Source organism: Parasteatoda tepidariorum, chromosome X2 (genome assembly GCF_043381705.1).
Source record: "Parasteatoda tepidariorum isolate YZ-2023 chromosome X2, CAS_Ptep_4.0, whole genome shotgun sequence".
In the NCBI taxonomy this organism is placed as follows: Eukaryota; Metazoa; Arthropoda; class Arachnida; order Araneae; family Theridiidae; genus Parasteatoda; species Parasteatoda tepidariorum.
Genome location: NC_092215.1, coordinates 3,715,175 through 3,740,597, shown reverse-complemented (window position 1 = coordinate 3,740,597; position 25,423 = coordinate 3,715,175). Strand labels below are relative to the sequence as shown.

At 26.6% G+C, this 25,423-nt stretch overlaps 1 protein-coding gene and 1 long non-coding RNA gene across 12 annotated transcripts in view; one reads left to right on the top strand and one right to left on the bottom strand.

The window, feature by feature from the left end:
* The first annotated feature begins 3,056 nt into the window (after nt 1–3,056).
* Nucleotides 3,057–25,423, top strand: part of LOC107457035 (Translation factor waclaw) — a 60,346-nt gene continuing 37,979 nt past the window's right edge. Inside the window, exons 1-8 of one of the 11 annotated variants that reach the window (XM_043039832.2) lie at nt 3,057–3,164; nt 5,596–5,758; nt 7,553–7,589; nt 7,677–7,782; nt 9,646–9,794; nt 10,506–10,586; nt 18,013–18,174; nt 24,120–24,184. In XM_043039832.2, the coding sequence (XP_042895766.1) occupies nt 5,697–5,758; nt 7,553–7,589; nt 7,677–7,782; nt 9,646–9,794; nt 10,506–10,586; nt 18,013–18,174; nt 24,120–24,184 (662 nt within the window). In that variant the 5' untranslated portion in view covers nt 3,057–3,164; nt 5,596–5,696. Of the gene's footprint in view, nt 3,165–3,218; nt 5,107–5,180; nt 5,759–7,552; nt 7,590–7,673; nt 7,783–9,645; nt 9,795–10,505; nt 10,587–18,012; nt 18,175–24,119; nt 24,185–25,423 lie in introns of those variants that run through there. The other 10 variants (XM_043039829.2, XM_043039830.2, XM_043039825.2 and 7 more) reach the window with 10 other exon arrangements.
* LOC139427287 (uncharacterized) lies at nt 11,760–15,245 on the bottom strand. Its single transcript, XR_011638403.1, has 3 exons — nt 15,115–15,245; nt 14,367–14,439; nt 11,760–11,793 (listed from the first exon to the last, which is right to left on the bottom strand). It is a non-coding gene; the product is annotated as an uncharacterized lncRNA (long non-coding RNA).

Sequence of the window (25,423 nt, the reverse complement as noted above, 5' to 3'; positions counted from 1 at the left end):
AGCAATTATATACTATAGTTTCGATTTTGTTTAGTTTCGGTTTTCAGAACTTGGGTTAATTAAAACCGAAGGAAGGATATTTGCTTTTTCAACCATAGTTATTAGTTTGAAGCGTCTGGTTCTATTATAACTGAAGTATAGTTGCTTATATTAGCATTTTTTAATATTTAAAAATTTGATTTAACAGAACGAGTTCAAAACTAAAACCCTTTGAATTTTATAAGTTTACTATTAATGTTTTAAAATCGTTATAATTAAAAATGCACATTAATGGCACATTTTTTTAAACGAAATAAAAGCCATGCAACCGTAATTTTTTTTAATTCTCCGATGAGAATTAAAAATAAAAAACTTTTTCATGAAAATAATTATTCGTATCATTTATTACGAATTTGATTGTATCTTTCAATTTCCGATCTTTATTAATTACTTTGCACGAATAATTATTCAAATTATTATAATATATATATATACCTATCAAAATCTCCCAATTCATTTCTTAATGTCCGCGTAAGACTATCTACCTTGCTAATTAATTGCCCTCAATCAATTTGTTTTGATTTAACAAGGAGTAAAGATAAAATAAATCATAATTTATGTAAATATTTAAACATTGCTGCCTTTATGAATGTTTTTTTTTAAAAAACAATCATATTTTGCGTTACACGTAAAGGGAAACCACGAAAATATCATTCAGATTGCTTGACGCTTAAAGAGTTCCAGCGAAATGCTCAGTAATCGTAATGAATTTTTTTTATATAATAAATCATTTTTTTAGCGTCTTTGACAGACAGTCAATTATTTCGGTGAATATAGCGAGATGCTCTTCATATTTTTTGTAATTTTTAACTCATTCCAAAAATCAAAGTAACGTGCAATTTAAATATCGGAGTAAAACAATGTTTATAAAAGTTATAAAAATAATTTATTTTAACCAAGATTAAGTTGAAATTAAAGTAATAAAATTTTGCGTTACACGCAAAGGAAAACCTAGAAAATGTTTTTCAGATTGCTTGGCGGTAATAGGATTTCAACTAAATGTTCATCTTTATCTCAATGAAATTATTTTTTTATAAGCAGCCATTTTTTATTATTAATCAGGCCTAGCCGTTGTGGTTCAGAAGATCAGGAGTCTCCTTGAAGTCAGGCTAACCGTGGGATGTTTTCCTCAAAATGTAACGTAAATGCGGGCTAGTTCCATCAAGAAGTCCAATATGGAGGCAAATTTCTCTCAATACTTTATAAAGGACTCTCCCTGTCTTTTGGATATGATTTAAAATTGAATTTACGGAGTTAAACATGAGTAGGCGTAAGCACATAATTAGGTCGGCTGTTCGACGACGGTTATAAAATTATGAAATAGATAAGGTATCAACTTGCTGAATATAAACGAAAAGCTCTTCTTTTTAACTCAACCAGTAAAACAAAATAAGCCACAATTTAAGTATCGAATTACAATTATATACTTATGAAAGTTATAAAAATAACCTATTTTAAATAAAATTAAATTATCAAATTTTGCGTTACATGCTAAAGAAAACTACAAATGCGTTTTTCAGATTGTTTTTATCGGTAATAGGTATTCCAGCTAAATGTTCATTATCTAAAAGAAGTTATTTTTAAATAATCAATAATTTTTTTTCTTCCCATCCTTGATAGATGGCTTAACATCTTTGTGAATATAAGGAAACGTCCTTATTATTTTTAATTCAACCCAGAAATCAAAATTACTCATAAGTTACTTGGAGTACAATCATAATCATTAAAGTTATGAAAATAACTTATTTCAATTAAGGCTAAATAGAAATAATCAAATTTTGCGTTACATGCAAGGAAAAACCGCAAAAAAGTCTTTTAGATTGCTGAACGGTAATAGGATTACAGCTAAATGTTCATTATCGCAATGAATTATTTTTTTAACCATTAATTTTTTTATCATCCTTGACACACAATTTGTCATCTAAGTGGATGTTGTGAAATACTTTTCTTATATTTTTAACTTTTAACACGACCCAGAAATCAAAGTACCTTGTAATTGAAACAGAGGAGTAGAATCATATTTTGAAAGACTTTTTGAATGAAAATAATTAGAATTTCCATTACACACAAATGAAAACCAAGAAAACGTTTTACTAGCAAAATAATTGTACGCTAACAGGCAATAATGAGACTGTATCTCAGCAATTATTATCATTTTCCAATTTCTTGTGCTTTATATGAAATTTAATGTTTTGACTAGCTTGGAATGTTTACTGAAATGTTCTTTATTTTATTTATTTATTAATTTTTTGTAAATACATGAATTGTGTTTTATTTTATTTGAAATATTTGAATTTCAGAATGATATAAAGAATTAAATTTTAATAACATTAGTTTTTTTTTTTTTTTTTTAAGTTTAAAATTTACGAATTATAAATCTTTATAAAAATCTGAAAAAAAATGTGTCATAAAATTTGCGAATTTCAGATTCTTCTGGCAAAGAGACTGAATGTTATCAATTATTATTAATCATTACAACTTATAAAAATCAAATAAAAGAAGAACAAATTATATACAGCTGCAATAAACAAGCACCGCAGTTCATTACAGGGCGTGGATATAGAGTACAAACTAGTTACTAGACCAATGATGTCAACGTTCACCGTGACGTCTGTTTGGTCGAGTGATTGATCTTTCTGCCTTTATATCTATGGATTAACCTAAAAGAGCGAGACGATTAGCTTGCTCATGCGTGAATGCCCATTGTGCAGCTCTAGTGCGACCTTAAATTAACAACAACAACAACCTAATGTAATTGACAAGTGTTAGTTAGTTAGTTGTTAATTTACGTCGCACTACGTCGCACTAATTACGCTGCACAATGGGCTATTGGCGATGGTCTGGGAAACATCCCGGAGGATGATCCGAAGACATGCCATCATAAATTTGATCCTCTGCGGAGGGGATGGCACCGCCTCTTCGGTAGCCCGACGACCTGCGCGAAGTCGAGCACTTCACGGTAGCACAGTTTAACGAGGACCAATACCGCACACCCTCGGTCCCTAAGCAGACTGATCCAAGTGGTCACCCACCCGCACACTGACCGCAGCCAGTGATGCTTGACTTCGGTGATCTGCTGGGAACCGTGTCTTAACGATCAGTCCACTGAGGGACGTAATTGACAAGTGAGTAAATTGACTATTTTGAGCACACAAGTCAGAAAATTTATGTAATTGCAGTAACCAATAAATCAATTAATGTTCTCAAACGCAGAGCTATAAGCGATAAGCAGAGAGCTCGCTGTACTTTACTATACTCAATACTCAATTAATGTTTATTTATTGTTAGGATTGCTAGCACAATTTAGCGGCAAACTCAAATATTATATTAATATATTAATAGCTGAAAAGAATCTGAGAACTTTTTAAAGTGTTTTGTAAAAATCGAAAGATAAGTTCTTCATTTGTTTTAGGTGAAATATTATTGTTTATTATTTTTTCCATAAAAGGAAAATTTCCTTTTTTTCCCCTTTAAAGTTGTATTAAAAACATTTTATAACGCTGTCCTTATTGAATTGTATGAGTATTTCAGCATAAAAATCTTTTACTAAAGACTTATAAACTGTTATTTTTTCTTGTTTCAATTTACGCTCTGACAAACCAAATAATAAAAAAAAACATTTTTTTTCTTAAAAACATTTTTTAATTTAGAATTGTAAACTAATGCATCATTTTGCTCAGTTAATACGTTGGGTTCGTAACCTTTGGGAAAATTTCCGTATCGTGATCTATGTCAGAATTCAGGCAGTGGCCTTTGTGAAACTATAATAACATCACAGAAGGGGAGCAACCAACTCAAAGGGTATTATTCCTAACCACTCCGGGCAAACCTCTGCATGATTTTTTTAAAAATGTAATAATTAGGTGTCTGGGGAGTTGTCCTACTGTTGGGATCGGGATTCAGAAATATCTCTAAACCTTTGTAATACCCCACTATCACTTATTATTAGAGGCATATCTATGAGGGTTAATCACCTCTAAAGTTTTTCTAATTTCACATCCATTTCTTAGAGGTATTCTTCCAAGTGTTGCTGTTGTTATTGGTATTTTGGCAACAGCTGGAAGGGAAAAAAATATGACTCTAAATTTTTTATACTTTGATATTTAAATACAAAAAATTGTTTGGAAAAAAGATTTGTATCTCTTCTTAATTTTGCCCTCTCACAAATTGTTTCTTTGTTAGAACTGGAGTGACTTCTCCTTGTTTTGCTTTATTTTGTCTAAATAAAGACTTTCATTTGAAAATTATATGAATGCCTTTCTCTGAAGATTTCTCTATAATGACTTCCGATTTATCTTAAAATAAACAAAGATCAAAGCTTGGGTTATTCTAATAAAAAAATAGTAAACAATAATTAACTGTCTGTTTTTATATGAAATTTTTTTATTATTCACTAAATGATATTTAATATAAAATGTGATAAAATAAATGCTATGGATATGAAATAAATAAAAATAAATAAGCAGACATTAAGTTGAACTTTCTCTTTTAAGTTTTTCTCCTATATTTTCTGTTTCTCTTTCTCTCCCCCCCCCTCTTGCTGTGAAGAATTAGCTGTGCTGATATTGAGGTAAAAATTACATTAAAAAACAATGTTTAAATTTGAAAAATAAATATCCTATTTAATAGAAAGAATATTTAAGAAAGAACAAAACTGAATAAATATTTGAAAGAAAATATTTCCAATTTAAACAAAAACAATACCTGTTTGCAGAAGTTTTTAACACTGTTAATATTCTGTTCCATTAGTACTTTCATCCTACTTTATTTCTTAAAGTTTGTTTTCCAATTCCTTAACTGCTCTTGTTATTTCAACAAATGTTTATGTATGCTCGTTAAAATAGTATAAATGACGATTGCCTGTATATGAGACTGTGTACTTTATCATTCATATAAATCCATAGCTTTCTATTTGAAGTTCGTTGAGATTCACTTCAAGCTCTCTGAATGTAGAAATGTGACATTACAATAAAATTTACTACAACTTTAAATATAAATCTCAAACTAGGAATTTCGTAGCAATTGATCTTAAAACATTGGTTGACAACAGANTGACAGTTTTTACCGGTAAAAACACGGTTTTTACCACTGTCATGTCAAAAACCAGTTTTTGACGGCAAAAACCCAACCCTGGTTCATAGCATATATTGCTCATAGATTTATTTGTGTTCTTATAATTATAATGTCTTGCAATAAAATGTGAATTGTTCTTTGAAAATTATGCATGCTTTGTGGATATATCTACATAATAGTTGATATGATCGCTTAAAAATTACACATACTTTTGATTTCGCATATTTTTTTACTTTTCACTCCAATCAATGTATGTAGTTAGTTGGTATATGAATGAAGAATAATAATAACTATAACCTTTAATGTATAGTTAATAAATATATGTCTTCCACGTTAGTTTTTTAAAAATATATATGAGTGTTGTTGTGATAATATATTTTCTAAATTTTGTTTATTAGTGTCAAGGCACAAATAAAATTTATTAAAATATTGAGCTTGATTTCTTTTTGAGTTCAAGTGATTTGTTATTTTTTTATTTTCTAGGAAGTACCTTTGTCTTCTGAATCAAACTTGTTATCCTGCGTCATGAAATTCTGGAGAAAAATTACTCTTTTTTTGTATTAGAATGCTTACTCTCAGAGACAATGCAACATTTCTCTAAATTTCTTAATTTTCTGAAAACTCCTAAAATGTGCTTTATTTTAGGGTATAACTTTTGTATTTCTTTTTAGCTTATAGTTTTGCTTTTCTTTTTTCGACACATTTTAAAAATATTCTATATTTTAGACAGTCAATTTTATTAACAATTGTTTTATGTGAAAAAAAGTGATTGTGAAAAATGTAAACAAATTTTATTATTAATACCATTTTTTTTTGTTTGTATTTCATTATTTCTACCATAGTCCACTGTGTCCTTTACTTTAATGATCCTCTATTATTCATGCAGACTAGAAGTAAAAAAATGTTTTTGAATAAATTTGCTTGTAAATATCTTATGACTGCAAAAAGTTTCTTTCATATGTATTTAATTTTCGAAAAAAAAAGAAAGAAAATCCAAAATATGTAAAAAGTATTTTTTTTTTTACTCTGTGTAAGTAGCAAACTTCCCCAAAATCAAGGTAGGGATTTCATCCAAGTTACAAAAAGAAGCTAAAAATGTCTAATACATTTGTTGATCAATAAGTATCATAAAAATAGTTTAAATTTAAACTAATAAAGTTTAATATCATATTAGGAATTTAAAAAATTTCTATAACTGCTTTTTTTTTAAATTCGTTTTTCACATTATTTATTTTAGTTTTCTACAGAATTTTAAAATCTATATATCATATTATCTGAGAATTGATTTGAGTAGTTATGCTTAACAACATTTGATTACAAAAATTAGTATGCTATGTATAAATGTGAATTCAGCTAAAAATGTCCAATACATTTGTTGATCAATAAGTATTATAAAAATAGTTTAAAATTAAACTAATTAAGTTTGATATCATACTAGAAATTTAAAAAATTTCAATGCCTGCTTTTTTTAAAAAAAATTCTTTTTTCGCATTTTTTATTTTAGTTTTCTACAGAGTTTTAAAATCTATATAACATATTATCTGAGAGATGATTTGAATAGTTATGCTTAAGAGCATTTGATTGCAAAAATTGGTATGCTATTTATAAATGTGAATTCAGTATATGATTTGTAGAAGTGTTATGATTAGTAAATGCAATGAAATTCATATAATTTGATAAATTTGGCAATTCTCTGTTTAATTATGAAATTAGGTACTACTATCCTCCTTTAAATAAAACATTCAAAGAAACAATAGTTATTTTAATTTCTTAAGAAATTCATTACAGTTATTTTCTATTATTTGTTGCTAAGTTTCAATTTTTAAAAATGAGTAATTAAACAAATTCAAAAAATAATACAATTACTTAAACTTAGTATAACTACTTAAACTAGCAATTATAATTTGTAATTTTTTTTTATTTTAATATTTGATATTTCTTTTTAGAAAAGGTTTCTTCCACTTACGTTGGAAGAAACATATTTCTTTTAGAATAGTTTTTTCCATTGTGGAACTTATAGTAGCCCAATAGTGCAGGGAAGGAAAGAAACTTGCCTTCCCTGCACTATTGGACTACTATATTTATGAGTAAACTTATTAGAGATATTTTTTCTCTTTAAATTATGTGTATCATAATATGATCAATATTTGGATAAGAGTTTAGATTATATAAAGGAATGAGAAGGGTCCAAGTTATTTCATAATCTAGTGTCTAGAATAAGAGATATTTAAGGCAAGTCTTTAGTCTTTGGAATGGAAGGAGGATATTTTTATTACTTTTTAGTCAATGCTCTCAAAGTAAATTTTTTTTCTGTAAAAATATTTTATTTTACTATAGATACCATAAAAAATGAAAAAGTTTTGCTTAGGAAATCAACAATAATTATGTTTGTAGTATTTTTTTTTCTAATATATTATGAACTTTTATTTTAATTTTCTAGCTTGAGGTACTCAAATTCTGCAAAAGATGAAATAAAGGTGTTTGAATTTGCTATCTCTTTTGATTTTTTTAATTTACTTCGTTTTTATTTTTGTTTCATTAAAACTTTAAATTTTTGTCAGCAGATAAATATGAAAAAAATCCCAATGAAGAATATCCGTAATTTTGGAATCATAGCTCATGTGGATCACGGAAAAAGTACTTTATCTGACCGTTTCATGGAGTATGCTGGTATTTATATTTCAATTACTAAGTCTTGCTGTATAATTCATTAGTTTTGTTGCTTTTCAAATCAGAAGGACAATGTTTTTACCTATTTCTTTTAAAAATCCTTTCTCCTCCCTACCAAACTCAACTGTTGAAGGGATAGAGACAGGGAGGAAGTAATCTAGTTATTCTTTATATTTAATTTTCTCAAATAAACTGATTGTGACTATTTACTCTATTCTGCAGTATCTTTTGAAACATGTAAAATACAAGGTCTTCATGCAATCACAATTTCAGATAAAAGTTGTAGCATTTTAAATTATGCAATTTTTTAACTCTTTCCATCTCGGAGTACCCCAAACGCCTAACCAACTAGATTCCCAAGACAGCGCTGCTTGAGTTTTGGCTGACTTTTCTTCTCCTAAATTTGCAGCAAGAAGAAACCACAGAATCATAAAAAATATTGGGGATTATCAATAAAATTAAATTTCGTTATAGGTATGGATAGTACTTTTCTTTTGTGTTTAGATGGTAACTCTGATTTCAATTACCAAAATCTGGAACTGTATTTTGTTTATTTATAAATTTTTTTTAAATTTTTATTTCAAGATTTTTTGTTGTTGACGCATTTAAATAATGTGTTAAAGTAGTAGATTTTTTTTTATAAATGGTCTTTAGCACATAAGCAGTGTGGAAACTTTGATATTTCTGTGAAAAAAAATAAATTATTTCCAAGTGAGATTGTTAAATGTTAATTAATTAATTTAGTTAAAAATTAATTAATTAATTTTATCTAGAAGAAAAAATTATGAAAGTTAAGATAAAAAATGATGGAGCTTAGCATTATTTCCATTTCTTCAACAAAAAAAAAAAAAAAACAAAAANTGATAATTAGCACTATTTACATTTCTTCAAAAAAAAATCAAGAAAATATTTTAAAAGTTAATAATAAAAAAGAATTTTTAAAATTTTTTTATTTACCTAAAAACTTATAATTCCAGGTCATATACCATTCATTCTACTCCCTCTAAATGGGATCATTTCATTGAATAAAAAACTTTCAAAACAGCTCAGACTTCTAGATATAGACAAATATAAATAAAAATGAATCGGCATAAATAAAGAAAAATGAATTTATTTCAAAAGTTTTTAAAAAAAAGTAGTTTCGACATTTATTTTTTCATTCCTCAATTTTATTTCATTATGCTGAAAGGTGCTCACAAAAATTAATTTTCTCAAGGGGGAGGATGCAACTGATATATACTACAGATATATTTAAACTATATATATGATATAAAAATGAAAGGAAAACAATTTTTTAAAAATGCAGGTTAAATTAAAACGCCTTTGTAACACATTTCTAGATAAGAAGCTTTGGTTTAACTCCTCCCGTTCGCTGACTTACTATAATTTGACGTTATAGCAAACCCCGCCTCATTTTGTGTCACATAAAGTTAGTTTCGTTTTGAGGTAATTTTAAGTTAAGTTTTCTTTAATATTCGGGTCAGTTTTTTAAATTCTGAATTGATTTTAGAGAGTTTTAAGATATAGTCTATTTAAAATAATCAACATTCTGCGATTACCCAACGCATGCTGGTTCCTCATTAGTAGAATGCAAATTCTACAGTCACGGAAAATGATGCATGGTTTCCTTTGAAAATGTACTCTCTGTAAAAATAAAAAAAGCAGATTTAAATAAATTAAGATTTCTTTTTATATATTTTTATTCAACTTGTTCTTTTTTCCTAGACCATTTCAATTTATAGCTCTTCAATTAAGAAAATTTTAAGAACTAAACTATTTTGTACAGCTAGAAAACTGTTTGAACATAATTGATTTCTTGTGTACATACTTATTCATGTAATTGTTGTTTATTTTAAAATTTAGGTAACCTATCTAAAGCTAGCAAAAATGAACAAGTATTGGATAAATTACAAGTGGAAAGGGAAAGAGGTATTACTGTTAAAGCACAAACAGTATCACTTTTTTATGAGTTTAATGATGAGGTCTACTTATTAAATCTTATCGACACTCCAGTAAGTAAACTTTCCTCTTTATTTTTTAGTTATTGTTAGATAATGAAATATGTAAAAATAGAGAAAAAGGAAAATTGCTATTAATGCAATATGTAGAAAAATGTAAGACATTGCAAAGTTTGACTTCTATTTTTTGTATTGAATAATTTTTGAGAATCTTTTAGGATTTAAACATGTTTGTTTCCAATGATCTGACTTTTCTCACTTCCATCCTAAAAGCATCACAGAAACTAGAGTCTTGGTTTATCTTTTTAGTTATTGAGTAGTTTAAATTATGTAGCTTGAAATTATTATTGTTATTTAGTTAAATTATCTTGATGCTTGTTATTTTCTGGATTACTGCAGCTAGACAAAGATATAAATTGAATTAAGTTTTAAAAATTATTTAGGGGGACAAATTTTTGATGATAGTCTAGCAAAGTGTACATTCTTAGTGTTTTTCTTTTCTTTTTTAAAGTTATTTATTATAAAAATATAGAAAAATAATTTAACTACAAATTAGAAAGCATGCATGTATTATTAATTCAAAATCTTTAATAGATATGATTTGCATATGTTTCAAATATTAAATAGAACTGAATTTAGTTGCATATAAATCCTTTCAGAAATTCAGGGTGTAGTTAAGGTATTAACATCATATTATTTTATTATAAATGCAATTATTCTGTGTTAATTAACAAATTTAATTGTTGCTTTTTGTTTTCAAAATAGGGTCATGTTGATTTTAGTTATGAAGTCAATCGTTCTCTTTGTGCTTGCCAAGGGGTGATTCTTCTAGTCGATGCAAATCAAGTAATACTGAATCTAGTTTATTTATGTTTTGCTTGCTGTTTTCAAACATTGAAATTCAGCTTCTATTTTGAATTTAGTTTTGATGGTTCAATGAAGTTGATAACTTCTTTGCATTAATAAATTTACATTTGTATAATATATATATATACACTGGTTATCATAAATTAAGGAAAATTCACAAAAATCGCGATAACTCAAGAAATTACACATGGAATTTTATGAAACTTACCCACAATATACAACACATAGTAAGGTATTAAACAACATAAAAAGAAATTATCAGACATTAATAGTAGTATAGAAATTAGCACATGTATAAAATAAACAAATTGGAAGTATCGGTTTGCAATAGAAAAAGTACCTTTAATATGGAATATGATTGCCTCTAGAAGCAATACAGCACAAACAGCGATGTGTGATGCTTTCAATTATGCGGTCTATCAGTTCAATAGGAAGTGAGAGCCATTGCTCTTNTCAATATTATTCATATTCAATATTAGATAACTTTCTATTCAATATTATTCATATTCAATATTAGATAACTTTCTATTCAATATTATTCATATTCAATATTAGATAACTTTCTATTCAATATTATTCATATTCAATATTAGATAACTTTCTATTCAATATTATTCATATTCAATATTAGATAACTTTCTATTCAATATTATTCATATTCAATATTAGATAACTTTCTATTCAATATTATTCATATTCAATATTAGATAACTTTCTATTCAATATTATTCATATTCAATATTAGATAACTTTCTATTCAATATTATTCATATTCAATATTAGATAACTTTCTATTCAATATTATTCATATTCAATATTAGATAACTTTCTATTCAATATTATTCATATTCAATATTAGATAACTTTCTATTCAATATTATTCATATTCAATATTAGATAACTTTCTATTCAATATTATTCATATTCAATAATAGTTAAACATGATATATCATAAATATTTTTAAAAAAATACTGGGTGCCTGTAAATAACACATCAATTTCTATAATTTTAAATAAATAAAGCAAGACTTTTAACAAGAATAAAATGCTTAATATTTAAAATAAAACTTGACTTTTAGAGAGTATTATTTTATTTCTATATAACAAATCAAAATACAAGCAAATACATAAAAACTGTACAATAACTTCTTTATAAACATCCAATTCCAGAATGATCCTAGTTTTCCTGCAAAAAATTAAGCAATTTATTTTACTATAGATATATTAAGTACAGGGTATCCGCGCACCTGGAAAATCATGAATTTTGGCATTGAACAAAATTTGTCATGATTTTAACTATTTTTTTAAAAGAATCATGGGAAGTCATGGATTTAGGTTGCCGAAAAATCTAATTTTTGAAATTGAATTTACCCTCCCCCATTTCATGGTGTTTGGAATATCTGAATTTGTAACGAAATCCCCACTAACAGTCATATTTTATTAAAATATAAAATGTTTTTATCATGTTCTATAGAAATTATGGTGCTCTTTCAAGAAATGAAAGAAAAAATATAATTTCTAGAGTGAATTATCTTTAAAACTCTTCTGTGATTTCAGAATTTTTATTATTATTTTTATTTTATTTTATCAGTTTTAAATTCTAGCTGACGCAAGCCAGTCATTGACGAATTTTTTTTAAATTCCGAAATGAGAACAGAAAAAATTAGGAGTATTTCTTTCTGTTCCGATGAACGAGAAAAGTATCTTTAGAATATAATTCTGCAGAAAAAAAGGAAATTTTTTTTTTGCTTTTGTATTTTTTTCGGCTATTTTATTGCTTCAACTCTTTCTTTATTCTGTTTTTTAAATTTAAAATTTATAAATACGAAGATGTAGAGTATAACAGTTTTGGATTTACCTATCATTTCAATTAATGTTATTATTATGCTTTTTTAAATTCATTGCTGTGTCTTTGTCGGAGAAAATAGTATTTTCGTTAAGTCATGAAAATTCTTGGAATTAGTCATGGAAAGTCATGAAATGTCATGGGTTTGAAGATTTTAAATGTATCAGGTACCCTGTAAATAATATGTACAGAAACAAAATATCTAATTAATTGCTGACACATTTTAATTCTGGGTTAAGTTATACTATCAATTAATTCTAACTATTCAAAATACTTTTATTGATCTCAGGGAAATGTTCCAAAAAAACTTCTATCCTCTAATTTTTAACAATTCAGTTTTTCTTTTTTAAATATCCTACGTTATAGAATTTAATAAAGTTGCTCAAACCACCTGGTTTTTTTTTATTTACTAGAACACATTGATTGTCACAAAAATATATTTTATCTGATTGTAACAAAAGGTAATAGCACGAAATAAATATTCCGGTTTGTAATAAAGCTAAGTATTTTATAAAATTTCATAGTACTTTGTAATATTTATTGCAAATTTGTGAAATAGTGGATTCATTTGGAAGGAAAAAATTGCAGCATCAAATATTAAAACAACTATGAATAATATCCTATGACAACAAAACAACATGGCTAAAACTTCTCTTTATAGTATTATGAGACAATTAATAGTTTAAAAATAGAGAGTACTATGATTGACTTTAAAAAAGTTAAAAGTGGTGACCAAACTTCTTTACTTTAAACTCATCTGTTATAAACTATTAACTTTTAAAATGCTTCCAAAAGTTAGAAAACTAACTGAAGCGTTACATATCACTTAACACTGTTTATATATTGCATTTTGAAACTACAGATCAATCCATTTAATAATTGAACATAAAAATGTATTTTAAATAAAGAATTTGATAGCAAAACTTCAATATTTTTTTAATTAAAAAGAAAACATTCTCACCAAAATAGCTTGTAGCTATTAATATGTTATGTATCGTTCATATTTTTAATATTCAAACAAAATTAAAAAATGAACGAATTTTTAATTTAAATTAATATGTGAGAATATTTCAAGTTTATATAAAGTTAAATTATTTCATTAAAAGAAATTTTAACCTCAATCAAATAAACTAACTAAAGGTTTTTAAAAATGCAAAAAATATATAAGAAAAAATTTTCAGATAGTACTTTTAAAAATCTAAAAATATGAGATTTGATTAAAATTTCTATTAATTAAAAGAAAATATGATTCTTCAAAATTATACACAATTAAGTATTAATTACCTAAAAGTGATAGTATACAAATTATTATAGAAGAATTTATTAAAATATGCTATAAAAAGGAATTATTTTTTATAAATTTGTAATGAATTTATAAAAAGGATTCCACGACTAACTAAAGAATATAAATTTTATGCCATCAAGGTAGGTTGATTTAAACAAAACAGTTTTTTAAAATATTAAAAAAATTTTTATACATAAAAAGTTTTAATTTGAATAGAACAGGATGGAAAAGTAATCTAAATTTCTCAGAAAAATTTTCTGTGAATGGGAAAGTTTAATAGGAATTGATTTTTTAAAAATAAATATAAATAAATGATTTTTAAATGTTTAGATATCGTAGCTTTTCTGCAAATATATCTATAAAAATAAATGTATGTGATGAAATGTTCTAAAAATGCTTAATATAACAAACAGCATCGCCAAATTACTTTTCTGATCACTAAAGATAAAATTAATTAAATGTGATTATTGAACAAAATGAAATAAATAAAAAGTCACAACATAGTTTTACATATAGAATATAAAGTAGATTTTCTAATTTTGCTATGAATTTATAAAATGGATTCCACAAATTATAGAATATGAAAGGTATGCTACTGAGTTAAAATGTAGTTTTAACATGTTCTTACCATCTTTTCTGTTGATGGCCCTTCTAGTTCATCCAACAGTTTTCATTCTCACTTTCCAGTCAGAATTTCAAGACTTTTCATGAAAGAAAGAAAAATAATTAGAATTAATTAATAAAAATAATTAGTTAAAAATCAAAAAAATAAAAACATTAAATTGAAAGAAAAAAAAACTGCTTTGAACTCATTTCTATACAATCTATCTGACAATAAGTTTACCAGCTGTCTTGTATATTCGCAATGCTTATCGTAAATTATTATTAACTACTGAAGATTTTGCTTCTAAAATAATTACCATAAGCAAATACTGTAAAATATAGTTCAGAATTGAAGTGGGAAATTTAGATTATTTAATTTAGAATTAGGTAAAATTAGATAAGTTATGATAAAATTAAATCATTTAACTAAAAAAACGTTTTCCCCCTGACAAATATAAATAATTCTAGTATGTTTACAATTTTTAATTTTAGTCTAGTATGTGTATAGTATGTTTATTAGTCTAGTGTGTGGTCAATTTTTAAGAAAAGTCAAAAATGATTTTACAAATTTTTTAGTAAAGTACTTTTGCTAATCAAAAAAGAAAGTATTTTGATTAAAAAATTTTAATGATTTAAAAAAATATATTTTTTAAAATTATAAACAATTATTTACTAATAATCATAAAATATTTCAATAATACAAAGAAGACCACAAATTATAGAATATAAAATAGATGCTACTAAGTTAAAATGTTGTTTTAACATGTTTTTACCTTCTTTTCTGTTGATGGCTGTTTTCAGTCTCTCCAGACTTTTCATGAAAGAAAGAAAATAATTAGAATATGACCATAGAAAAAACAGTTAAAAATCAACAAAATAAAAACAATGAATTGAAACTATGAAAAACATTTAAACAATGGAAAACAAAATTGGTTTTATGAAAATGTTAAATAATAATAATCACCAGCAATATAAGGAAAGAAATAGAAACTGAAATTGATGTTAGTAGAGATCGATTCAAAACATTAAAAAAGAAACAAAATGTTAGAAAAGTCTAAAGTTCCTCAAGAACTCTGACCCCCAACAGAGTGGGATGAGAAACGCATAACCGGACATCATTAACTTTTCATTTTACCATGCACTAACAAAGAGAGGAAAGGGATCCTTTTTTTGAAACAGCTGCATTCCATCACCTACTCTTCCTCCTCAAAGCAAACTAACTTCTTAATTCTAAAATAAAGATCTTTACTTCTTTGAGCAACAAATATTTTAATATCATGAAGGGCACCCAAATACACTTACAAACTCCTTTATATTCCTAAAATTCTATTGCATAAAATTGACCATTAAAATTCTTATGATTTTCTTTTTGGTATTGACTTTACATTTAATACATACAGTAAAAAATCTCTAGTTCTTACCACGTACAAAAGTGTTTGTATTACAAACTACTAATTTTAGTGTTATCATTCCTAATAATAATTCAAATTATTATAATTTTATCGAAAACTATTAAAAACAGCGCTAATTCGAGGAATTAATTATTATGATGTATAACGAATACTAAACAAAGACTTCTAAAGATTCAATATATATCAACAAGGAATCTTACCTTGTTTCGGCTTCTNAGTGTTACTATTCCTAATAATAATTCAAATTATTATAACTTTTTCGAAAACTATTAAAAACAGCGCTAATTCGAGGAATTAATTATTATGATGGGTCTCTCCTGGAAATGCAACCCCCTAAAGAGGGGGCAGTGAGTAAACTTTGTTTCGGTTTTTGCGAAAATAATTCGAAATAATATTTTCATTTAAGGTTTGTTATAGTAGTGTAAAGATTAAAGTGATAAAATTCTGAGTAGGAAACTTAATTCCTTTAATTTGCTATTAAGATAAGTTTAACGGACTGTTCTAAATTGATTATATGGGGGATATTCATTTGAACTAAGTCAAATAAAGAATTAATATGTCAATACGGCAAAAGAATTACTCATCATAAATTACTCAATGCATTGTTAAATTACAAGTTCTTCAAAATAAATATTGTACAAAAAATATGCATATCAAAATTTATTTTTTTACAAAAAATAAAATTAAACTTAACTATGCCATATTTGTTAAACTTCATTCCAACTATAATTGCGAAATTTATTGTATTTAACTGTAAATAAACTAAGAATAAGTTACTAGATATCAGATATTATTTATATAAAATTTTATTAAAAGGTTAATTTGAACTGTTTTCTAAAAACGGAATTAATCCAAAAAAAGATTATTAAAATAAAAAATTTTAAAAAAGTGTGTGTTATTAAGAGAAACAAATATACTATACAATTACAATTTTATTTGTTAATAAAAAGATTAATGAAAGTTAAAGAATACTATTTGTTTAATAACAAATTAATTATGATTGCATTAATCCGATCACTGGATACCCATTGGTCATTTTTTTTTCCTTGGCTAGATTTTTTATAAGGTCGTCATAAATTACAAAAGCTGTCTAAATTACTTTTTGTCGGCCAATGGGTTAAATTGGTTTTTAATTCCAACCAATATATGTTTCATAGAACAATATAAAATTCCTTTCTTTCTTCAGTATTAAGATTTGTATAAAAATTGCTGCTGAAAAGGAGAACAATAGTTATGTATAAGTTAACTATAAAAAGAATATATAATTGCTTTGAAGTAATTTAATGTAAAACTATTAAAAATACATACTGGTTAAAATAAAAAGAAAAACTCAGTCTGTAAAACAATCAATTTCAAGAATTTCTAAAATTATCTTCTTTATTCAATGTAAATTCAATGTAATCTAAAGTTTAATGGTGAAATTTTTGCAACTTAAGGTTTTCTAAAAAATAAATTCTGCAAATCTAGTATATTTGATTTCATTAAAAGTTCAAATTTTCTTTGTAAAAAATCATGTTTAATGCTATTTAGTGAATCAAAATAAAAGATAGTGAAAGTTCTTTCTTCCTCATAACATTATATACTTCTGTGTAATTTTAGTGAAATAATTTTTAATATTATATGAATTGTTACTAGATTTTGTGTTTAAAATCTAATGTATATTGATTTCTTAAATTTTAGTGCTATTGGTAATTGCTAGTCTTATAATTATTTTATTATCTCTGACTTCAGTCATATTTTTTTAAAAATTTGTTTAGAACATGCATAAAGAATTTTTATATCAAATCTCTGCATTTAAAATATGCTTTTATGGAATAATATATAATTATGTTATAAATTTGAAATTTGTGCTGTTTTTCTAAAAAAAAAAAATCGCTTTAAAGGTATTTATAATAAATATAATTAACATTAAAACAATTTCTAAAGTGTATCATAGTTTAATTACTGCAATAAAAATATTGTAACATAAACTCTTTTTACAAAAAAGTATGGTTCATGCTGATTTTTACTGAGCTAAGTTTTTATTTTGTTATATTTTATTCTTGTTGAATTTTTCTATTTTTAATTTTCTTGTTATTTACTAAAAAAAAGAAAAGAAAGAAGAAAAAAAAGTAGAAATCACTACTCAAATCTATTAGCTGTCATCAATTTCGTAAATTTATTTTTGTTGAATGCAATATGAAAATAGGACATTTATTTGGTTCTTTTTTTAGTCAATTATCATATGTGTTAGTAAATATTTATTTTCTTTCATTTCAGGGTGTTCAAGCTCAGACTGTTGCTAATTTTAATTTGGCATTTACTCAAGATATGACAATTATTCCAGTTATTAACAAGATTGATTTAAAAAATGCTAATCCTGATATAGTTAGTAATCAGATGACAAAATTATTTGGATTTGATGAAGCTGATATTCATAAGGTATTGTTATTTTAATTGTAAGAGTTTTTAATAATGAAGAAGATGAGGTTTATGTGTAATGCTTGTTGTTGGTAAAATTTTCTTATTGTTCTTCCAGGAATTTTTAGTTAAATAGAAAAGTAGGAATTTCGGAAAAAATTTATTATCGAATTTTGAATAAAACTTAAAAATCTTAATTTTTAGGAATCAGTTTATAATTGATTCTTTTGTTTGATATACGGTAAGACCCCGCTTAACACGTAGGATACGTTCCATCAAAGTAGAGCGTAATGCGAANTTTTTTTTTGTGTTATTTGCATTTTCTTAAACTCTCATTATTTAATTACTGAATTTCTCTTTTAATTATTGAAATCTGTAGACCTTTCATTGTAACTGAATAGTTATATATTTTGAGATGAAATTTGAGCTCAAAATAAAATGGGTATTTTCCCTTTTGAATTACTGAAACTAAATAGATATTTCTTTTTAGAAAGTTAACACCATTATATTTTAAAAAATAAGAAAGTTAAAATTTACTTTGTAAAATTCTGGAACAGATACTATTCATTGGCATAAATGATAAATGCAATATATATGAAAACAACAGAGTCCATAAAACAATTTTGTGGACTCTTATAATCAATCATATGCAGGTTTTTTAAAATCCTAGCAATAGTGAATGTATGTATAATTGTAGTACTCCTAGTATGCTATTAATGGTTTTATGGATCCTGAAAATTATCTTTATATTGTTATCAAACTGATTAATAATCATTTTAGCTGAGATAAACTGAGTGAAAAAAATAATTTTAGCTGAGACAAACTGAGCCAAAAAGAGATTTTAACTGAGACGAAATGCAATTTCTGGTGAGACAATTTGATATTTTGCGAGTAGCATCCCTGATGTTGTTAAGTCTGATAAATTTGTTGGGTGGCTTGGATCATTATCAATTAATAGTAGCGCTCTTTGTTCAAGTTTTTTAATTTCGCAATAACGTTTAACAGACGGGTAGAAATGTTCAGTGAACCAATCCTGGAAAATTTTCATAGTAATGCATGATTTTTTATTAGACTTAGATATGCCTTTCATCGCTCTTGGGTTTTTGGAGTGGTAAACTAGTAGTGGTTTTAATTTGAAATCTCCGCTTGCATTGCCACTCGAAGTGTTAAGCGATCTTTTGCTGCTTTAAATCCTGGTGCTCATTTCTCTTCACGGGAATAGAAATGTTCGTTTTGGCATTCTTTTCCAAAACAGGCCTGTTTCATCAACATTAAAAAACAATTCTGGAGGATAGTTTCCTTGATCAATTATTGTTTTTAATGTCGCTGGGAATTCAGCCGCCGCTTTCGTATCACCACTTGCTGCTTCTCCTGTAATCTTTATGTTGTGAAGATTATTTCAATGTTTAAATCTATTAAACCATCCTCGACTAGCAACGAAAATTTCACTTATGTCACTTGCCTCAACCTGAATGTAATTAAAAATTCTTCTAGCTTTTTCTATTATGATAGATTGGCTTAATGGCATATTGCCTTCAATTTCGTGGTCAATCCATATAGACAGTCGTTTTTCCGTTTCCTCTATAATGCTATTTCTAGAACGGGTAATTCTAGTTGCAGAGCTTGACGTAGTTGCAGTTGCCGATGACTGTATTTTTTCTTTATTCTTAAGAATTGTCCTTATTGTTGAAGTTGCCAAATTCAATGCAGCACTAGTTTGAGATTGACGTTCACCAGAATCTAATCTTCTAATCACTTGCATTTTAGTTTCCAGTGAAATGCTTTTTCTGGTTGTTTTCTTTTCTTGTTTTTCATTATCACCCATGATAAAAACTAAGGATCATAATATTTGTCTCTGTATTAATCGTTACATATAAGTTTATATGTACTTACGATAATGTCAACAAATGTTTCAAATGATAAAAATGCGTCTGTACAGCACTGCACCAAACAAGAAACAAAACTACACTGTTTCGGATATGTTATGTACATATTTGGAGGAGTCCCTGCACACAATTTCGGTGAATCTCCGGGTTGAAATAAAAGAGCGCTAAACCGAAACAGTGCTAAACGAAACAGCGCTATGCGGGGTCTTACTGTATTCTTAATCTTAATCTTAAATTTTGCATTATTACCTTAATTTCTTCTGAAAAAAATAAACTTAGTGCTTTCTACCTTTCATACACAGAGATGTAAGATATTATGAATTGTTGTGATATGTACTGGTGCACGAACAATAAAACCTGTTGATTAACTCACTTGCTGCATATATATATACGAAGAAAATGGTAAAACGAAGAAAATTAATAAGCTTTATTTACTTTGCATAAGCTGCAAGTATATAGCATTCATAAAATAGGTTAAAAATATCAGAAAAACAATGGCAATAATATAATAAAGATTAATGAAAGGGGAAAAAAATATTTAAAAAAATATCATTGAAGCCAGAAAACAAAATAATGAAAAGAAATTATTCCTAAAATTCATGTTTCTTTTTTTAAATAAATATTAATTTTCTAAATTCATTAAAATTATTCAATTAAATAGCAACTTTATTAATTATAAACTTTAAATTATCCAGTATAATATTATAGCCTTGCGCACATCCATTTTCGGGCAAGGTAACTAACAAATCAAACGCACGTAAGTAATGCATTAAGAACGTGCTATAACAGCTCTATGCTTTTAACCTCTATTTGTACTTCTGTTTTCATATTTTGCAATCTGGCAAACTTATTACGAAAATATTTTAAATTATTCTTGAAAGATTCCGGTACATGTAAGTTAATTTGAATTCATTACTCGCTTTATACAGGGAAGTGATTCTTCCGCGGATTTCCGTTTTCTTTCAGATTTTTCCTTCTTCCCCCACTAATTTCCGTAAAAAATTTTTTTTTGTGAACAAGTTAAAGTATTTTATGAGGAATTTAAATTTCCGCGAAGCGGAAGTATTGAAGTCCTCATTCCTCCCCCTGAAGTTTCTCTAAAAATCATTTCCTTGGGATAAAACTGGTTGACCTTCATACAGGGATGAGATTTTTTCGCTTTTCCTCTCGAATTTAACCCTATTTATCAAAAACTCCGATTAACTAAGAGTTTATTTATTATTTTTTTTTTTTATAAATATCCCGCTTTTTTTTTGAAAATTCAGTCGTTGAAATAAAATAATTATATTTATTTACGATTTTCAAAGATAAACAGAAAATTCAAACTGCGTCCTAGCTGCCAACCTTTCCGTATTTTTAGCTATTTTCTCCGCTTTTACGCGCAGAAAATAAGATTTTCCGTATTTTTATTCGTTCGCCGGATAACTCGTATTTTCGCAATTCAGGCGTCGTGACCCTGTTGTCTGGCGTGAAAGCAAACGGAAAAAAACAAAAACAAATCGAGGTAGATTTGCTGTGAAAATATTTATTTGCTTATTCAATTAATCTTGTAAATTTTTATTTATTATGTCTAAACAAAAACAATTCAAGCAAGCCTTTTAGAAATCCCAAGTTCAGACTCTGCAAATATCTCGATTCTTATTCACGCGATTTTAATATCAATCATCCATTTTCGTATTTACCTGATTTAAAAGTTGCGCATTGCGATTATTTATGCTATTTAAACATCGTACATTAAGATTCTTATTTATGAGATTTAAATATCTAATATTGCGATTTGTATTTACGCACTTTTGAAACCCTATGTAGTGATTCGTATTCACGCGAGCTTGAGATCTAATGTCGTGGCTCGTTTTTACGGTTGTAATATCAAACATCGATTTTCGTACTTATACGTGCTTTAAAAGTTAGACAATGTGATTTTTATTCGCGCAATTTAAAAATTATGCATTGTGATTCGTATTTACATGATCTAAAAATTACACATCATGATTTGTATTTTCGCATTTTTTAAAACTCGATGTAGAGTTTCATATTACATCTCGTGATAATTTGTAATCGTGATTTCATATAATTTGAAAGCCTCATATCGGGATTCATATTCTCTCAATTTAAAATCATGCATTTGATTCATATTCATATATTTATACAATTTTAAAATTAATCATCGGGATTTATAATCACATGGCTTACAGGTTTAAAAATCACATTTTTTTTTGTTAAATTTCTGTATATATATTCTGGGATTTTCTCTTTTTTACTTTCTGACTACTCACATCCCTGTTTATAGATTACATTTTATGTTTTGTATTTTTCTTACATTTTATTTCCTGTTTTCTGCTTGATATGTTTTATTTCGTATATTTTTTTATTTCATATGTTCTATTTTTTGTTAAAAAATTTTTTTGAGGGCTCCTCATACTATTGTATTGATATATTTTGCTTTGGCTACATTTATATAATATTAGAAAGCACTCCTTTTTGTGGATATGATTGTGTGAGCTGATGACGAGATTATATCTTTTTTTATTATTTTGTTTTCCAACTTTTTAATATACAGTGGAAAGTCGCATATCCGAAATCGGCGGGACTTCCCGAAGTCCGTATATTTGATTTTTCCGTATAATTGTCCTCTAAGGTAAACAAAGCTTAAAATGATCTGAATCTAAGAAGCAGAAAAATAAACATTATTTTTCGGGCACTAATGTTTTAGTATTAGAATGATATCTAATCAATCATAAACAAAATATTAGAAAAAAAATAAATATTGCTATTTTAAAAATAAATATAGAAAACGAAAAAAGTTCACAGTTATGAAAGTATTAATCGCTCTCTCCGCCATTTCGAACTAGAACGATTCAAGCAAGAAGGGGAAATTCCCATCATTCATTAAGGTGGGTAGGTGGAGAAGAAAAATTCATTTCCTCCTTACTTGTCATTCTAGTTGAGAGCAGGGTAGTGACAAATTCTTATTTTCTCTCCCATCATTGGCTATCAATCAAGCATAAAGGCGTGGCATGCTGATTGGGTTCTCTTTATTTTTTCTTGTGTGACTAAAGGGGATTCCCCCTCCACTTTAACATTTGCTGTGTTTACCCTTTTTCACAGTATTTCTTCTTCCCCTGACACTCAAATAAAAAGGTTCCAGGAAATGCCTCTTTTACTAGCCAGCTGCATAGGAAAGAAGGGGGAGGGGACTCAGTTGTGCTCTTTTAAAAACAAATCTCCCCCCCCTTTCCTGCATTCCAGAGGAGGAGCGTCATGGTCTTAGTAGATCTTCTGTTGATTTATGGGTTCAATGCATAGATCTCTAGAAGCTGAGAAGGGGAAAAACCTGTCAAAAGACTTTTTGTTTTTTTCTTTTTTAAAGGAGAGGGGAAGATGAAGAAATGTTTGTTTATTTTGATTGTTAAAAAGTGTCCGGGGAAATCGACCCTTCCGGAAAAGGGACGTCAGGATATGGGACGTTACACTGTATATATTTTTTAAGTTAAATTTAAAAAAAATATTTTTTTAAAATATTTTATTTTTAATAATTTTTCTTCTTCTCCTTTCATAAATCTTTATTATTATCCATGTTTTCTCTTTATTTTAAACTTATTTTATGAGTTCTATATACTTTCAGTTTATGTGCAGTAAATAAAACTCCATGTTTTTTTTATATTTTAGACTTATATCTATAAACACCTTTGATTGAACAAGACAGAGTTGAATATTTGTTTCAAAACTTTCTTCTTCTTCCATGGTTAGCTGAGGCAAAAAAAAAAATATATATTTTTTGACTAATAATGCCATTTTGAATTTCCCCCTCTCTTAAATAAACTATTTGTATCCATTGTAAGCATTTTATACAACTGGTTAACAGGTTCTTTTTGTTCTTGTAGGCATACAATAGTTATGTGTGAGGGTAATTTTAGCTTTTTTTTAATGGCCTTTTACATGTTATATTAACATATTTTTGGTAGAAAACATATTAATCAAAATCAATTAATGGCAAATCTTGCTCTAATCTAAGGGTTAGATTAATTTATAATGTTAATTTCTATTTAAAACTTATTGTTAATTTAAATTTTTTATTAGATATCTGCTAAACTGGGTCAAGGTGTTGAAGATGTAATAAAATCTGTTATTGAGAAAATTCCTCCGTAAGTACTATAACATTTTTTCAATATATCTAATTTTTTGTTTATGAAATAAATATCATTATATATAGAAATCGCTAGAAACATTTTTTTAAAATTTTACTTCATTAGAAAATTAATATTAAATTTTATTTATTTCATTTATTGAGCTTTTTAAATTTTACTAAGTGATAAGCAACACTTTTTTTTAAAGCTACATTATTATATTATATTTAAACTATACTTTTCTTCAATTCTGTTTTTTTTTGTAGAAAATTATATAAATTATATAAATTATTTTAATAATGAACTTGACAAAAAAAATTTTTACTTTACTTTTTTAGAATTAAGTGCACATTACAATGAGCCAAATAAATAATAATAATATAAAATTAATATCTATCTATATATTATTTAAACTGTCTATCTTTTTAAATATGATCAAATTTTCACATTTTAAGTGCCAATTTTAATGGTTTGAATGGTTAACCTCAAATATACTAATGTAAACTAGTGATAACTATAACTAGGGCTGCAAGTTTGTCGCGGGAAAAAAGACGCCAAATTCGCGGAAAAATCGCGGGAAACTTTGAAAATTACACAAATTCTAAACATAAAAAAATTTATTACATAAATGATGCAAAAGACAGAAATTGCGCAAATAATAAAAAAAGCTTAAAAATACACAACAAAAGTATTTCTTTGAATTTCAAGCAATATTAATATTTTAATTTAAATGAACAGAATTTTGGTACAATGTATTGTACATTGTCAGATTATTCTCGTTTATCCTTCGTCTTTCATCACTTAATACATTTTTATACTTAGAAAACGATCCTTCTGCGTCAAAGCTGTTTTTAGGCACCGACGAACTTTGAATTGCCACTTTTGAAGCTTTCGGTCTTTGATTTCCAAAACTCGATCAATTTTCCTTCACCAACACGCAATTCCTTTACCGTTGCTTTGTAAGAAGTAATTGCTGTGAAAACTCAAACATTCTATATTCAAACTACTAGATACAAGTCCCTAGTGACTCCTAGTCCCCCCCTTCATCTAGAAACTAATCCATATTTAAGAAATCACAAGAAGTCGCCTAGGAAAAACTAACTGGATATGTAGAGAGGCAGTAGAAATTTCATTGCCCAGTGCAATAGCATGTATAACAATTTTTCTGTCTAAGATTTTATTTATAACATTTTCCTTCATTTGTGATTCTAATTTCTGTTGTACTCTTACTGACTTCAGGAAGGTAATTACCCTCCT